This window comes from Elephantulus edwardii, unplaced genomic scaffold, assembly GCF_000299155.1.
Source record: "Elephantulus edwardii isolate Elephantulus edwardi_28Jun2011 unplaced genomic scaffold, EleEdw1.0 scaffold00231, whole genome shotgun sequence".
NCBI classification, from domain to species: Eukaryota; Metazoa; Chordata; class Mammalia; order Macroscelidea; family Macroscelididae; genus Elephantulus; species Elephantulus edwardii.
Window position 1 is genome coordinate 413,782 of NW_006399981.1, and position 18,267 is coordinate 432,048.

An 18,267-nucleotide genomic window follows, 5' to 3' on the forward strand; every position below is an offset into this window, starting at 1 on the left:
AATAAAATAAAAAAAATTAAAAAAGAAGCAACCTGTAGAAAGCATTTAAAACAGTGTGTTGGAAAGAATAAACACGCAGTGATGGCTAATCTAGACGATTTCTCCTGGGAGATTTTAATAGGATTTATTGGGGGAAATGAGAGGTCTGGTAGTATAGTTCATTACGTGGTGTTCTGCTAATCTAAAAGTCAGTGGTTTGAATCCTCCAGCTCCTCCCAGGGAGAAGCAACCTCTTGCTATGAAGGTGTACAGCCTTGGAAACCCAGGAAGGGTGGGTAGGAATCAGAATCGACTTGATAGCAGTAAGCATCTGATAAAAAAAGCTCTGCTACCAGTTGTTGTGAATGGTGTTAAACCAAATCAAACAGACCTGCTGCCTCCACCTAGATCCTGACCCAGAGTGATCCTGCAGGACAGGGCAGAGCTGCCCCACGGGGGCTGCAGATCCTTCAGGAGCTGACTGCTATCTGTCTCTGCTGGGACAGCTGGTGAGTCCCAACTGCTGACCTTTTTAGTTCACAGCAGAATGCATTCACTCTTCGCCAGTGAGGCAACTTCGTAAGTAATGCTCAAGGAAGCAGTTCACCGGTGTAATCCCTAGATGGAGGGTGTGAACCATGCTTGATTGATGGCTGACCAAGAGGTTGGAGTTTCAGGTTCAATGAGACAAGCCTGATGGATTACCTCAGATAAACCAGTCATCAGAAACCCTGGGGAACACAGTGTTATTCTGACACACACAGATCACCATGAATTATAGCTGATCTGACCAGCACTGGTTATTAAGGTTCTTCACTGGACCACCTGACATGGTCAACAGCACTAACCATAACACACGCTGTGCACCTCCAGGAGAGGGTGGAGCCGCCGTGATTTCCAAACCCCGTGAACCTCAGAACCTCTTTTCTCAGCAGTATCTATTAGAACAACTATTTCTCAGGCTGCACTTTGAACAGTGCTGACCGCATGCAAAGGGCACTAAGAGGCCACAGTCTAGAAGCAGTGAGCTTTTCCTGACAACAGTCTGCAGCGAGGCCACGGTGGAGATGGTTTGCAGGTGGCAGGCTCGACCAGATGTGTTTGGTGTTTACATTAAAGATGTGATTGATGGACTTGAGAGCACACTTACTCAATCTGACAATGACACATGCAGCCCTGGCATGGCTGGAAGAAGGAGACGAGAATTTTAAAGGGCTTGGCAGGTATAAATGAAGTCAAAAGCAAGGTGTCAAATTTAGTCCTGTTGCACCTTGAAGAACATAAACAGCATCCCCTAGTCAAGTCATGGGGGTCTCAGGAAAAGATCGGGCTTCTGCTAAGTCACAGAGCAGGGCTGGCTCTAAGGAGGAGCTCCTATATATGATACTGTTTAAAATCAGCTGGATCTTAAAAGAGCTCACAAGTCAGAGTTTACAGATAATCCTGGAACTCAAAGATAGGCTTGTTGTTTTGTCACTTCTAGTGAGAACCACCTCATAGCTGACCCTCCAGTGGATTTTAAGAGGCAGTAAATTGTACAGGAACAGACTGCTCATCTTTCTCCCACAGAGCAGCTGCTGAATTCAGTGTGCTTTGTGTTGGCAGCACAACTCCTTACCACTAAGCCACATCAGCGAGTACTTAAATTAGCAGATCACCATCAGCTAGGATAGAGCAGCATTTAGGGCTCTTTGTACATAGGGTCGCTATGAGTTGCAGACAACTCGACAGCACTTAACAACAACAACAAGGACTTAATATACATCCATAGACAGATAGATAGATGGATGAATGGATAGGTAGATGATAGGTAGATAGATAGATAGATAGATAGATAGATAGATAGATAGATAGGATAGGATGGATACCCTTGGTTTCCTAGTGGGTAAGGAAGTGCACTGCCAACTCAAAAGCTGGTGGTTCAAATCCACTATCTGGTCTGTGAGAAAGATGGGCAATCTCTTAAGCAATTTGCACTCTCTGAAATCTGCTGGAGGGTCAGCTATGAGTCAGTTCCAACTTGGCATTAATGAGTGAGTAAGTGGTATATAGAGATAAACAAAGGGAGAGAGAGAGCATGTGACAGAGATAGATAGATAGATAGATAGATAGATAGATAGATAGATAGATAGCTATATATCAAGTCCAGTTTTATATTTCAAACAGAAGACAGGATAACTTGGGCACAGAATGGACAAATACCTAAAATAATAACCAACAGGGCAAAATAGGGCCTCTGCAGAATGAATCCATTTCATTAGGTACGGTAATCATACACATAAATCTCATCTTCACTGGACTGTGAACTATCTAAAACTTTAATTCACCTTTTTCACCTCGAGGCTCACGGCTGTCAGAGCCATAGCAGGTGCTCAATAAACACAAAGTGGATGGATGGATGAGGGAGGGAGGAAGTGAATGTTACATTAGGAACTGCCTTGATTATTCTCTAACACTATAAAGGCAGAAGCTGTGTTACATCAAGAGAGATAAAATGCTACATGAGTTGATGGTAAAGAGGTCCATTTTTTTCCTAAGAAGGATGAGAGAAAACAGACTTAAAATCAAAAGACGCTAAGGAAGAGAGATGATAGATGGCTATGAAAACTTACTGTTGTTGTTGGAAACCAGCTCATAGCTGACCTTCCAGTAAGATTTCAGAGGCTGAAAACCACACAGAAGGAGATGGTCTATCTTTCTCCCATAGCACAACTGATGGTTTCCAACGACCTGTCTTTAGGTTGACAGTGCAATTCCTTACCTGCTAGGCCACCAGAGCTCCCTATAGGGACTCGGTACATAATTGAGTTGAGAGGCCCAGATGGAGACAATAGGGAGTGGTGAAGACTGGAGAAAACTCAGTGAGCACATGATCTATCTCAAAGGACTGGTTGCTCCTCAATCCAGCACACTGATGCTATGGAAAAAGCTGGGTTCCAATGCTGTCAGAACTCGTTTTCAAGAGATTTTAAAAATGTGAAGTCATGCAATTTTTAAATGTTGCCTGTTTACTTCTGTGTCTTTTAAAAACACTATCTAGGCCAAAAAAACACACCAGTTGGCCAGATTGTGTCAGCGGGCAGGCCACAGTGGGACCTTGTGTTAGAATGAGCCTTGAAATGCTTCTGGGTTTGTTTTTTTTTATGGATGGTTCAGGACATACTTCTAAAGAATACACCTGCCAGAAAAAGCAGGGCCGGGGTGGGGTGCTTGGCAGGTAAGGAGCCAGGATGAGACAACCAAGTCCCGTGTGTCCAAACACCCAGAGGGAATAATATAAGCTGGATATTTATCATCGCCATTCAAAGACAAACAAATGAAAAATGGATTCCCTTTCTCCAATGGCAACACCATCTTGTCTAATCCAGCCTTTCCTTTAACCCTAGAAATATTTAGAAAGCTTCCAACATAGACCCATTATTCCATTCCCCACGTTTTGATTTTAGTTTTCATCCATTAATACTTAATTGAAGCAAACAGCTCCTGAAAGTGGAAAGCCGACCTGCCTGACGCGAGGCCCCGGGGAATAATTTCTCTGACAAAATTAAACAGGGCACTTACCAAAAATGACAATCACGAGCAAGACGGGAAGCACAATCAGAAAATACCAAGTTGAAGGCACAGATTCTTGCTCAACAAAGAGCTCCAGGTTGCCCAGTCTGACCTAAGGGGAGAAGAGTGAGGTAAGACCCAATCGTGTCAGATTCCATATTTACACACATTATTCTCCCCTGAGCGGATTAGCTGTGTTATCGACGATACTCGCCACACCTTATTTTCCTCATGTGTAATTAAGGTGTGCTGGTCTAGACCTATATTGTTACTGGGTACTATAGAGTCAGAACTGGGGTTTCAGAGACAGTAAATCATGTGGGTCTTCCTCCCAGCTTGGTGTCACATTCCTCTTCATAGAGTCCAGCTTCTTGAATAATTTGCTCAGCATACAGACTCAACAGTAGCGTTCCCTTGCTCTGCTTCCACAACAGACTCTTGGTCTAGACATACGTTTCACATGAGCATCAATAAGTTCTTGGGATTCCCATTCTTCTCAATGTTAGCCATAACTTGTTATGAACCACATAGTCAAATGCCTATGCATAGTCAATAAAGCATAAATAGACATTCTTCTGGTATTCTTTACTTTCAGCCAAAATTCTTCTGACTTGAGCAATGATATCCCTCAGGCGATGATAACCAATGATCTCCAACTCAGTGGAGCACACAGTTCTATTCTTACACACATGGGCCACGATGAGTTGGAGCTGACTTGGTGACAACTGGTTAATCTGTTCGTGGAAGCTCTCCCTCTACAGCTCAAACTTCTTTAGAAGGTCTATTCTGAACAAAGCATTCTGTAGTACAAGCCACTTTAGTAACACAGACTAGGTGATTCCTAATGGCTTCTTGTAGCTTTAGTATATTTTTGGTTCTATAATTCCCTAAGACTGGTAAAGAGGAAACTCCTCTATTGAGTTTTTTTTTTTCACTGATGTGCACACAAGTGTTAAGATGAATCCTTGCAGCCATGGCTGCCCCTGTGGACCCGTGTCAGCCAAGTGGCTGGAAGGCAGACAAGGACTGAGACAGCCAGACCCTAATTCCCAAATGTGCCACGTGCTCTCCTCACTGCCTGAACATACGGAGTCCATTTCTTGGCCCTCCAGTCCTCGTGCTCCTCATCTCTACAATGAGAGCCTGACAGTGTCTGCCTCCCAAGACTATTATGCAGACAGAATGCATTCTTTCACTTAACCCTTTCGGAGTTTTAATGTTCATTAAGAGCCTGAGTGCAGCAACAGTTAAGCTCCCAGCTAGTAACTGGAAGGTGCATGGAACACACCAGCAGAAATAATGAAACAGATTCCATGTTCACATCAAACACAGAAACTAAAGGGAAGATTGGCTAAAGATCTACACGGGGAAATGAAACTCATACGTTCTTAGATGAAAACTCAAAGGCAAGACTATAGAGCATATGGTCATCTTTCCTTTACGACCCCAAACATGAACTCACTGCCTTCCAGCCAATTCTGACTCAGGGCAGCCATGGAGGACAGAGCAGACCGTTCCCATAGTGTGTCCAAGGCTGAGCTCTTTACAGAGGTGGATTACCATGTCATTCGCCCAACAGAGACTTCTGTTGGCAACAGAATGCCTTAACCACGGCACCATCAGGGCTCCTTATCTATAAAGCTTGTTGTTGTAGTTGTTGTGTACCATAGAGGCGGAAGTGACCCATTGCTGACTCTCCAGCTGGTTTCCAGAGGCAGTTATTCGCACGGAAGGAGACTGCCCATCCTTCTCCCACGGAGCAGCTGGAGGCCTCGAACTGTGTGCCTTCGGGATTGCAGCACAACTTCTTGCCACTAGGCCAGCAGAGCTCCCTTCTATTAAGCTGATAGCTTAAAAAACTCCGTGGGCAGTTCTACTCTTATGGGGTTGTTATGAGTTAAAATCCACTCTGACAGTAATAACCAGTCAGCTCTCGACCCCCTCTGCCTGAAAACCTGCAATGGTTTTGCAGCTCACAGAGCAAAGCCAGCACCTTTCAACAGCCCACAGGCAGTAAAGATCTCTGACCTCTGACTTTCCCAGCCATAGTCTTCACTTTTTTCATATATATATATATATATTTTCTTCTAGGTGGTATAGCACTGGTCTGTGCGTTGCTGTACAGAGGTAACTCGTGGTTGCTGTGATGCTGAAGCCTGTGACAGTGATGTGTCAATTGTGGTAATGGGCACCCATGGTGGGCAGTGTTGGCTGGAGCTTCCCTACTAAATCAAGCCTGGAAGCAGGAGCGGCATCCACTTCCGAAATGGCTTGCCTCCAGAAATTCTATGTACGAACAGTGCTCTGGCTGTTCATTCATAGGGTCGCTATGAGCTGTCTACGACTCGACGGCATTAAACAACAACAACAATATCTATCTCTATCTCTATCTATATATATTATTAACTTTAATGAATGTTTACAGAGACTTTGGATTTTCATTCATTCACTATTGCATTTTTCTCCCTGCCTACCCCTCTCCCCCAGTTCACTCTTCTCTTTGAAAAGTAAAATTCTTTGATTGGTGTACAATCCTCCCCTCTCCTGAGTACTCCACTATGCAGCCTTCATTCTGGGCTCTTGTCATGACCATAATACCCAATCATATATCATATTCTTCACTCTTAACTTCTGAATACTCTCCCCTTATTCATGCCACTGTGTCCACGCTGGCCTCCAAACCTGAGTGGGTATACTCCTGAGTCAAGATCTTTGCAACCTACTTCCTGGAACACAACTCCAGATAGCCCACAGCTGTTCCTTCGCCTCCTTGAAGTCTTTCATGTCATCTTCACAAGAAAGCCCTTGCTCCCTGCCACCGTAAAACCAGCAATGATGCAGCGAGGCTCTTATTCTCCTCCCTACTTTCTTTTCCTCCACAACAATAATCACCATTTGAAAATGTTTTCCTACCACCCATCTTTCAGTTCATTCTGTGATGTGGCTATGGCACTGGTTAGCACCCGATAACAACGTGATGCTGGAAATAGGCTACGGGCACTTGGAATGCCAGCAGGTGGGCAGGTCTCAGCACAGCTTGTAGACTAAGACAGACTAGGAAGAAAGATCTGAAAATCCACTTTTGAAAATTAGCCAATGTGAATGCTATGGATCACAACAGAACACTGGCTTACACATTGCTGGAAGATGAACTTTCTCATTTGGAAGACCCTGAAAATACAGAATGGCCACTGTAATGGATGCAATGATGCATAAGTTGCAGGACAAGGCAACATTTTGTTCTGTTCCATGTGGGAGCACCTTGAATCAAAGGCAACTCTGTGGCAACTAATAACAATAACAACTTTCCAAAGGTTATTTGCTTTAGTATGTATCTCTTTAAAGGCAAACATTCCTGTCTGATTTTTTTCTGTGCTGTGTTCTCATCCCACTATAGGTGCTCAAGAACTATTCAATGAATGAAGAAGATAGTTCTTTTCAATGAACTTGAAAGGTGGTTGGACTTTTTCATCTAATTGTTGCTAAATAATTTTACACTTATTATGATCCCCTTTACCACAGAGAAAAAGAAACGTGGCAAGAACAAAGGACTTATCTAAGGTCATACAGATGTCAAACAGCAAAGCTAGGACACAAACACTAGTCTGTTGTGTGTACGTCCTTTAACAATTATTTATAACCACAAATCATAAAGCTTTTTTTCAGTATAGACTGCATGGAGCCTCATACGGCGTGAACACTATAAAGGGTGACTTCTAATAAGTCTCCCTTCCCTACGGTCTCACATCTTTATTGTGAGACATAAATATAATTGTGATGGGTTCCTCAAATGTTCCTGTGAAGAGATTAATCATAGCAGGAATGACTTCATGGTGTGCAAGCAGCCCATGACCCCTAGATTATTTGGGCTCCCCTCACAGTAGCATTTGTGGGATGCACCAAGTGGGGGCCCCCAGCCTGGGTCTCTGCTAAGATGTGCCACCTCTGCATTTGGGTAAAAGGATGACAGCTCATTCTTCAATGGGTCCTGAGATTCTGCTTGCAGATGCTTCAGTCTAAATATACAAGTGGAACAAAAGCTATCAAGACTCATTAGTATTATAAACAATGGTGTGCTCAACGCTTTGACATTCGAACAGGCACATGGTTGGATTCTGCCTGCAATTTTGAAGGAATTATGCTTGGGCTTGCAGTACCAGTTTCATTTATCTTCTATTTAAAGAGAAGAGCTTAAGGTTCATGAAAGATTCCGTTCTGACTTTTTGTTTGGCTGCCTCAGGTGAAAATAACAGGCGGACCCACCAGGGGACTTACTAGGACTTTCTTGGAGGAGGTGGCGATGCTGTTTGCTGCAGTGATGCCTTTAATTTTGCAAAGGATGGTGGTGAGATCTTGATTTCTAGTAATGTTTTCAAAGCTGCAGTTTAATTGCTCATTTTCCCCATGGAAGAGAGTAATTTCGATGTCTCTCTTGGAAATGTTGAAGTTATCATTTTCTTTCTGTGAAGAACAAAACGAAGATGAAGTAATCAGGGCACACATGGAGACACACTTGCATAAGCACACCTTGCCTTGTTGAGGGAGGGCACAGGCCACCGAGAAAAAAAAAAAGAAACATACTTGGATTTTCACTTCCAGTTCCGTGTCCACCTCAGATTCCACCCGATATCCGGTAAACTTTGGGTCTTCCAGGTACTGCAAGATGCCACAGTCCAGGTAGGTATCCTGCACTCTTAACTTCACAGTGACATTTGTGCGCATTTTCGAGCTCTTTAAATTTGGAGCTAAAAACCTGCAGTGAGTTGCAATACAATATTCAGATATCTGGAAAAGAAAATAGAGAGTAATTATAAAACTTCATGAGGGAATGCTAACTTTGTGATTTAAACACTTAATGATCTGAACCATTTAACTCCTCTGTGGAGAGTTCTGGTGGCCTAATGGTAAGGAGTTGTGCTGGTAATCCAAAGGTACGTGATTCAAATCCCCCATGCTCCTTGGGAGAAAGATGGGCAATCTCCTCCCACTTGCTTTAACTGCCTCTGAAAACCCACTGGAGGGTCAACTATGAGTCAGTTCCAATTCAACAATAAATAACAGTAACTGTGGGGTTTCTCATTTGCAAAATGGGAAGGGCGATGCTACCTTACCTCTCAGGGTTGTGAGGGCTGAATAAATGAGACTTTATGTGGAAAGGTGCTTAGCAAGTGTCTGGCGCACAGTAAGCAAATCAAAAGCTTAATCAAAGCTTACTGGTTTTAAATGCCATCGGATCTGAACTGACTCACAGCTGGCCTTCTAACTGGTTTTCAGAAGCTGTAGATTGTATAGAAAGAGAATGCCCATCTGCCTCCCTCAGAGCAAGCAGCTGGCAGATTTGAATCGCCTACTTTGGGGTTGGCAGTGCAATCCTTACTCCTAGACCACAAGAGCCAGTCAATACAGTTATTGATATGATCGCTCCAAACTCCTTGCTGTTGAGTTGGATTCAACTCCTAGCTGACCCTCCATTGGGTTTCTGAGACTGTAAATTGCCCAAGAAGAGGCTGCTCAGCTTTTGCCCTCAGAGCCACTGGTGGGTTCAAACTACCACAGAAGCAGGGACTCTGAGTGAGTAGCACAACTCTCGAAGGCCTGTGCCACCAGAACTCCTGATATGGGTGTTATTTTTGTGCCCTATGGAGCACAGATGACTGTCCAATGGGTTTTCGGAAGCAGGAAAGCACGTGGGGAAAGACTGCCCTTCGTTCTCCAGTGGAGCTGCTGGTGGATTTGAACCACATGCCTGTAGGATGGCGAGGCAACTGCTTACCACTAGACCACCAGAGCTCCTGTTGACATAAGAGAACAATATTCTGTTGATATAAAGATCAACCTTAGCAATAAACAAAGCAGTAAGAAGACTGAGCAACAGGAAATAGGCCATGAAGAAGGAGAGTAGGGAAAGGAGACTTTGCGTAAAACATTCTGTGTATCTTTTGAGCTAGCAAGCTGGATCCAGGGACACTCCTAGAAGGGGAGGGGAGGCTCAGCAGAGCAACCCCTGGACCTGCTTGTTGTTGGTGAAGCCTCTTCACTGAAGAACCTCCTGCAGGGTTTTAGCGGAAGTCCCTGACCACAAGGGGCAAAGGGCTTCTCAAGGGGAGAAAACAAAAGTGAAAGGGACAATGTGATCCCCAGGGCTGAAGTGAAGAATCTAAAGACTGGAAACAATGCACAAAGTGTGGTCCACTTTACAGTTTATTAAAACCACAGGAAACATCAAACAACGTGCACGTTGCCATCTGCATGTGTATACGCAGAGCTAGGGGAGACAATTACAACCAAAATTCATGCAAAGAAATGTTTTCTATTGAGAGAACTTTTCATCTTTTTTTTTTCTTCTTTTCTTTCTCCTCAATACTGGAGATCTTTAAAAAAAAAAAGATGGTAGGAAGAGGTGTTATGTGGGGAAATTGGATACTACAGGCTCTGTGTGGACTCCAAGGAAACACTTGTCTCCACAATTACCACAGAATTAACCCAGAATCATGGTGACCCAATGCAAGCCAAGTAGATCAGTGCTCTCCAGAGTTTTAATAAATTATTTTTTGTTAGGCTTTCTTACTGGCTCGCCTCTGGGTGAAACTGAACCCCCAATCTTTAATTTAGAAGTTGAACACAGTAACTGTACCACCAGGGATTCTTAGATGTTTAGTTCACATTTCTGTCAATACGATGTTGTCATCATTAGATGCTGTTAAGTCAACCATGATTCACTGAGACCCTTGTAAACAACAGATGGAAATCTTGCCCAGTCCTATGCCATCCTCACAATCTCTCTGCCATGCTCAAATCCAGTGTTGCATTCACTGTACCAATCTATCTTGTCTAATAAAAATGTTGGAAATCACTACCCCCATGGCCTCTGCTATCCTGGCAGCCTCTCCTTCCGGAACCCCGGCAGGCTGACGTTTTATTGACACTGCCTTCTACAAACATTACCTGTGGCAGGATCACCCCGATCTCATTATCCTTTATATTAGTGACCACCTCCCACCATCTGAAATGCTCTTTTTCTCTAGTTTCCAAGCCACTTCTTGGATCATTTTCTTTTCTCTCACCATTTAAAAGAAAGCAGTTCTGCCAGATTCCGTCCTAGGCACGTCCCTTCAATGATAAAACTTAGAAAAATGATCCAATCAATCACTTTTAGCTTAAGCATCTCCTTAGCCAGCACTCGAGACCTCCACTCCCACCAACCACCTGGCAGCCACTACAGCCCAGGTGCCCTGTGTATCTCATGCACATCTGACTATCTGCATTAGCATATTAGTTGCACCTCCCACCTCAAGCTTTTTGGAGTTACTGCCTCTTCAAACCATCCTATTCCCAACTGCCAGAACAATAATCACAAAGTATATATATCCTATGCCACTTTCAGAATATTAAAGAGCAATGAAATCAGCTTAAAGACTAGGGGGCACCTGATCCAAGTCATTATCTTCTATGCATCTGAAAGTAGGACAACGGCTAAGAATGACAGGAGAATCAATGTCTTTGAGTTGTGGTGTTAGAGAAAGTTATGCTACCAAGCCCAAGGTGGGTGATTTTAATCTGTAGCTCTCAAGCCTGTTTTAAAGTGGTTTGGTTTTTTTTGTCAAACATTCTTCTACGTGGTATAGCACTAGTCTGTGTATTGCTGTAGAGGTAACTCGTGATTGCTGTAAAGCTAAACACTGTGACAGTGATGTGCCAAATGTGATAATGGTTACCCATGGTGGACAGTGTTTGCTGGAGCTCCCTGATTAAAACAAGCCTGGAAGCAGGAGTGGCATCCACTTCCGAAATGGCTTGCCTCCAGAAACTCTCTGAACAGTGCTCAGGTCTTTCGTTTATAGGGTCGCTATGAGTCATCTACAACACAATAACACTTAACAACAACAACAACAACAACATGGCCAACAAGAAGAACCAACTGGGCTATCTTAGAGAAAGTGAAACTAGAGTGCCCTTTGGAAGCAAGGATGGTAAAGCTGTGTCTCACATTCTTTGCACGTGTTGTTAGGAGAAGCTAATCCTTGAAGAAGGACATCATGCTTGGAAAGGTGGAGGGGTAAGCATACGAGAGGAAAACCTTCAGTGAGATGGACTGACACAGTGACTATAATAATGGGGTGGTTAGGAATGGTTATTCCTTGGAAAGGGATATCATTCTTTGAAAGGTGAAGAGTCAATGAAGGAAAGGAAGACCCTCAATGAGATGGATTGACAATGATGTGACTGCAGCAGTGAGCTCAAATATGTCGGAGATGATGAGGATGATGTGGACTAGGACAGGGTTGAGATCTATTGTTCAGAGGGTTGCTATGAGTTGTACTTCACTCAATGGCACATAACAAGAAGTGTTTTGGAGAGGGTAAAGATGGCACAGGATAGGGCAGGTTTCCAATCTATTGCTCATAGGGTTGCTATGAGTCATAGTTGACTCACTGGCACCAAACAACAACAACATGTCACCTCCTGCTCACAGACTCTCAGTGGCTCTCCACTGCCTATAGAATGATGGGCAGAGCTCTCGTACGTGGTCCTAACACAGCTGTCAAACCATCCTTCCTATTCATTCCTGATGTATCTTCTAAGTTATAGTTGAATAAAACTGACAGATATTCCCCTTACAATCTGTGAGGATCTATCCTTTGTCCCTCAAGTTGCCTCCCTGCTTCAACCTGTTTAAATCCTACCCTTCTTGTCCACAGCTGCTGTCACTGTTGTTAGCTGCATCAAGTTACCCCTTAGCTCCCGGCAATCTCACGCACACTGGGATTGGACCACTGTGTTTCTAGGGGTTTCATTGGCTTTTTTATGGAAGTAGATTTCCAGGTCTTGCTTCCTAGTCTGTCAGTCTGAAAACTTCTCAGCATTATAGTGAAATGCCAGTCTCCACAGATAGACTAGAGGTGGTTGTGCATGAGATTGAAGGGCTGGAAATGGAACCTGGCTGACCACATCGAAGGAGAGAACTTTACCACTCAATCACTTTTCATCTATATTTAATATCTCTCCCATGTGGGAACCCATAGCGTCCATAGCGTTTTCTTCAAGCTTTGAGTTGGAAGAGAACAGAACATCTGAACTTGACAACATCCCTGTGATACCAAGCTGGGCCCCCAACTATTAACCCCAATGCAGACATGCCATCTCCCTCTGTGAAGACTGTGACTCCCTTGTTTATCTTTTGATTCAGCATCCAGCAGACTGTTTTGCCCATAGTAGGTGTTCAATAAATTCTACTCGATGACATTGATCTGGGAACAGCACTGCAGATGAAGAGAAAATCCAACAACAAACACAGGCAGTGCCTCTGGTCAGCACCAGTCTGCAAATCACTGAGCTGCATGTGTTCACATCAGGCAGACATGGCTGCTGTCAGCGGCACTGGGAGGCCAAAGCTGGGCTGAAGTGCATCGGTAGGCAGACGTTTGTGGGACAGGCTATAATGATGATGTACTGGTGTGTGTGTGTGTGTGTGTGCTGTTTCTAGATCCTGGATCCAGACTGGTTCCAAGCAGGAGCCACGTCTTCAGCTGCCCTCAGGTCTGCCAGCCTTCATAGGAAGATCTGACTGGGCCCCAGAGGCCACTTCTCCATGTCTTATCAGGATGGAGGAGAAAAGCAAGAACGTTCAAGAAGAGCTTAGAAGCATGCTCGGTGCCCCTAGTGTTTGCCTTCTTTTCCCTTGAGCTCCTGCCGCAGGAGTTTTGAGCTAGACGTCCCTGAGTGTGTGAGGAGAGGAGGTCCCACTGAGATGATATTGTGAGGTGAGAATGAGGTGAGGGATGCGCCCCCAAACACATCCTGTGATTGCTCCTTTAGGAAGAAGATGAAAGGTCAGAGAAATGAAATCAGAAGGGATCGATAAGGCTAAAGTGACAATGCTAAGGAAAAGAAAAGGGCAGAAATGACTTCTGGGCCTTTCAGCAAGTCACATACACTCTCTGAACATGAGCTCTCTTGAAATGGGCACATCACCACCTCCTCTTCACAGAAAGGCTGATCTGCTTCACCACTGCCTTCAGCCATCACAAAGCAGCGTCACACATACTGATAAACACTGTCTCATTAAAGTGACTCGTCACACATTGCACAAGGAAAAAATAAAAAGGCAAGTCTTTTTATACCAATTTCATTCCTCTTCCTTTCTATGCACAACTGTCATTTCTCAACAAGAGGAAAGGAGGAAGTGTTCCCATAATAGCACATTGCATGATGGCGCATGCAACAGGTAAATGCTCACAGTGAAGGCATATAAATAAAAGATAGTCCCACACACACTTTAATGTGATGAAACCACAATCATCCTTGTAAATGACTATTATTATGAAGGAGCTGAAGACTTACATTGATACTTCCTTTTAATTCATGTGAAATGATTAAGTTGTCGACTACATCAAAGTTTCTGCCCATTATGGTGATGTTCTGACCACCACTGTAAGAAAAAAAAAAAGGCAACAATGAGAGTTTCACAGTAAACACACAGGCACTTTTGCATATGTGTGAACAAAGCTATCAATTTATTCACATTTAATATTAGACTCAGTTGCATTTGAGAACAAAATAAGGGATTTTAATTTCAAATGCAGGATAATTTTAGGAGCTTTCTAAAGATACTGGTCACAAATTCATGGCTTTCAAGAAGCATAAATATAAAAATTCAAGTCAGATCCTATTTCAATTTTACGAAAATGCCCAGATTCTTTTCGAGCATGTGAATTTTTGTTGTATCATATTGCTACATACAATCAGATCATCAGCTGTACCTTGAAAGGTTTCACTAAACAGAATTTTGTTTGATTGCTGCTTAATCCATAAGAAGAGTCTTCAATCTAATAGGTTTCAAAATCCAACTCCCAACCTACCAATTATATTTTATTTAGGGAGACAGGGGATACTTTGGAAAAGGTAAAATTGTGAATGATATTAAAAATCTCTGTCTGGTAAACTACATATGTGGAAGCTATGTTCTTTCTCTCCTAAGCCAAGCCAAAGGCCTGCACGTGTTCCTGGTGCATAATAAGGCATAAGCAAAGGGGTCATTAGATGTAAAACCAACAGCTGTCCGCAGCGCTGGCTGCCCTCACAGCCCAATTCATGTAGGTCACCAGACACTCATTCCAGGAGACAGGAGCCTGAATCTGTCAGCTCTGTCAGCTGGCTGAGCCCTGGATGACAAGAGCGGAGGTGGGTGTGAGCAGGTCAATTTGTGTAGGGCACAGGGAAGACCCTGAGCCCTGAAGCCTGGCAAATAAGTACCTCCGGACACAAGGAGGAAAGGATGGCGCCATTCCAACTTGTCGCCATTCCTGGAAAGCCTAGCCAAGCTTGCTCTTCTGATGGCCGGACCACAGAGAAACAGTCATGTTCTATGTACGACAGCCTGGGAGTGACTGAGTCACAGACTCAGATGGTCACCAAAACCAGGCCAGTCCTCAAGACTCATTGGTGCTGAATCAGAACTTAACACAGATGCCCCTCCTGATGGTTTTTAGAGGCTGTAAATCATAGCGGGGGAGAGTATGCATCTTTCTCCTACAGAGCTGCTGGTGGATTTGAACTGCTGGAAAAGTATATTGCCTTTGGGCCAGCAGCGTATCTCCTTATGGCCTCAGCCACCACAGTCCCCTACAAGTCAGTAAAGTGGAAGCAGACCTCGGCATGGCTAACAGCACAAACTGTAAGCCAGATTGTCCAGGCAAATTTTTCCTTTGCCCAAGCCTCAGTTTCTTCCTCTGTAAAAGGGGCTTGTGACAGTATAGCAGTGAGGTTTATTGTGAGGATTAGTCAGGCTCATTGAGGTAACACATCTGACATGTGCTAAGTGCTGCATCAGGGTTTGCTTTTACAGGAAGGGATTCAGTCACAGGAAAGTGTCCTGTTAAAGCCTTACTTTTGAAATTCAATTTTCCATCTGCCATTTCTCCATTAATATTTTCTTTTTCATTCCAGTAACTCTCAATTCTTTCATCTATGAAACCTCTGGTAACTGCTAATAAGCTTTAGGGTCTACACATTGGCCTATTCTAAATACTTCATATAAGTGGGATCATTTGGCATCTGTCCTTCTGCGTGTGGCTTAATTTGCTTCGCATGTTATCAAGATTCATCTGTGTGACCAGCTCAGCTCTGCTCAGCTCACTGCTGTCGACGCAGAGCTGACCATCCAGATTTTCAGAGGCTGTACATAGCACTGGAAGCGACTGCTCATCTTTCTTCCAGAGAGGGGCTGGGAGATTCAAACCACAAGAAAGACGTCACAGTGCTTTAGCAAAGCAGTTCCTTACAGGCTGCACCATAGAGCTCCCTCATGTTGTTGGTGGTTGTTGTTGTTGTTATGTGCTGTCAAGTCACCTGCAACTCACAGCGATCCTATGCACAATAGCCCTGAACCCTGCTCTATCCTGAGCCAATCTCATTGCCTCCGACACACCTACGCACATTACTCCAGTTACTGTGTCAATCCATCTCATCCAGCATATTCCTTTATTGTGCTGTCCCTCCGTCCTTCCAAATATGATGTCCTTCACTAAGGACTGGTCCTTCCTGGCCACATGCCCAAAGTTGAGAGATGGAACTTCAAAATTCTTGCCTCCAAGGAGAAACTTGGTTTCATTCTCTTTTGGATAGACCTGTTATTCTCTTGACAGTTCATTATATGTTTGATACTCTTCTCCAGCACCACAAATAAAAAAAATCATTGATTTATTGATTCTTCTTCTTTCTTTTTAGCTTTTTCTTAAAATTTTCATTTTATACTGGTTTACTTACAAAGTTCATATGCATTGTTTTTCACACCAGATCGTTCTCATTGATTCTTCTTCTGTTGTCCTTAGTCATTTCCCAACTTTTGTATAGCAAGTAATTGTGAAGACCATGGCCTGAGTCAGGGGCACTTTAGAACCTAGACTGACATCATTGTTCTCCCGCACTCTGGAGAGAGGTCCCTGACAGCAGATTTTCCCAATTCAGTTTTCCTGACTGCTGGTGCCAAGAGGGTTTGTGGTCATATAGGTCAAAACAGAATTTCCTGTATGGCTGAATGATGTGCTATTGTATCTGTCAACCACATTTTGTTGAACCATTCATCTCTTGATTGGCACCTCAGTGTCTCGACCTTTTGAATGCTGTGAATAATGCTGCTATGGACACTGGTATGTAAGTATCTGCGTCTTTGCTTTCCATCCTTTGGGTACAGACCTAGGAGTGGAACTGCTGGATTATTTGGTAATTTTGCTTAACTTTTCAAGGATCTGCCCAACTGCTTTCCACAGTGGCTGTATCATTTCAGGTTCACACCAGCGAGGATGAGTGTTGCAATTTCTCTACATTTTCAACAACCTTGTGATTTTGCATCCATTCATTCATTCCCTCATGCATTCATTCTTTTCATAATAGCTGGATCATGATGCCATCACATGTGTAAATCATGGTGATCACTGGGTGTGAAGCGTCTCACTGTGGTGTGCATTTCCCTAATGACTAATGCCTTAATCTAAAATAAAAATACTGAGATTTTATTAAAAAATCATAAAGTTTATCTGTCATTTCACCTAGAAAGTATTTTGGGCTGGCAGTGTAACTCCTTACCACTAAGCTACCAGAGCTTCCTGAGAGGATTTTCAAATTGAGCTTCAGACGTGGTAAAGTGAAGAAAATACCTTTAGGATTATATTTCAATATCAGAGGAGAGACTCCAATTCAACAATAGGGCTATTTATTTTTCCTAATATGTTGAATTCATCTGAAAGAGTTTATTTTGGAATGTTTATCCCTCATAAAGGGAGCATCCTTTAAATATTACTTTTGATTGAAGAAGAGAATTGTATATGTGTACCAGAAATCTAGGCTGAAAATAGTTCCTTCAATTAAACAAACATTTTAGCTTTGAGTTTCCTGGCAGCCATGGCAAGAAGAAAACAGGATGTGTTTATAGTTTTCACTGTGACAACGGGAAGCCGCCCACTTTGTTGGTCTGTATGATCCTTCCTAGAAAGAAATCCTAAGAGGAATTATTTGAGGAGAATTAGCCATGAAGGCCATTAATGTGGTGATCCCAAGAGATCATCACACCTTTCTTCTGTGGGACCCTTGGGTGAACCCATTCCTCCAACCTTTGGTTAGAACTGAGTGCATTAACTGTCAGCACCACCATAAAACTTGCCATGAGTCAGAACCGGCTCATTGGCAACTGGTCCTGTTGTTGTTAGGTGCCGTTGAGTTGAATACAACTCACAGAGACCCTATGAACAAAAGATCTGAACCCTTTACTATCCTGTGCCATCCTCACACTTCCTGTTACACAAGAGCCCATTGCAGCAGTCACCATGTCAATCCACCTGGTTGAGGGGCTTCCTCTCCTTTACTGACCCTCCACCCTTCACAGCATCATGTCCTTCTCCAAGAAATAGCCCCATCTAGCAATAAGCCCAAAGTATGTGAGGCAAAGCCTCATTATTCTTCCCTTCAAAGAGCACTCCAGCTGCACCCTCTCTAAGAGATGTCTGTTTGTTCTCTTGGCCATCCATGGGATGTTCAGTGCTCTTTTCCAACACCACAGCTCAAAGGCATCAATTCTCTTTCTGTCATCCTAATTCATTGTCCAGGTCTCAGATGCATAGTTAGTAATCTAAAAGTCCATAGCCTGAATCAGATACACCTTAGTCCTCAAATTGACATCATGACTCTTCAATAGTTTGGAAAGATCTCTAGCTGCAGATTTTCTCAGTGTAATGCATCTCT

At 43.5% G+C, this 18,267-nt stretch overlaps 1 protein-coding gene across 1 annotated transcript in view; it reads right to left on the reverse strand.

The window, feature by feature from the left end:
- Nucleotides 1-18,267, reverse strand: part of PLXNC1 (plexin C1) — a 255,007-nt gene that overhangs the window by 87,447 nt on the left and 149,293 nt on the right. Inside the window, exons 13-16 of the mRNA XM_006898490.1 lie at nt 13,873-13,960; nt 8,113-8,316; nt 7,807-7,992; nt 3,541-3,643 (exon numbers count right to left, since the gene is read on the reverse strand). Of these exons, the coding sequence (XP_006898552.1) occupies nt 3,541-3,643; nt 7,807-7,992; nt 8,113-8,316; nt 13,873-13,960 (581 nt within the window). The remainder of the gene's footprint in view (nt 1-3,540; nt 3,644-7,806; nt 7,993-8,112; nt 8,317-13,872; nt 13,961-18,267) is intronic.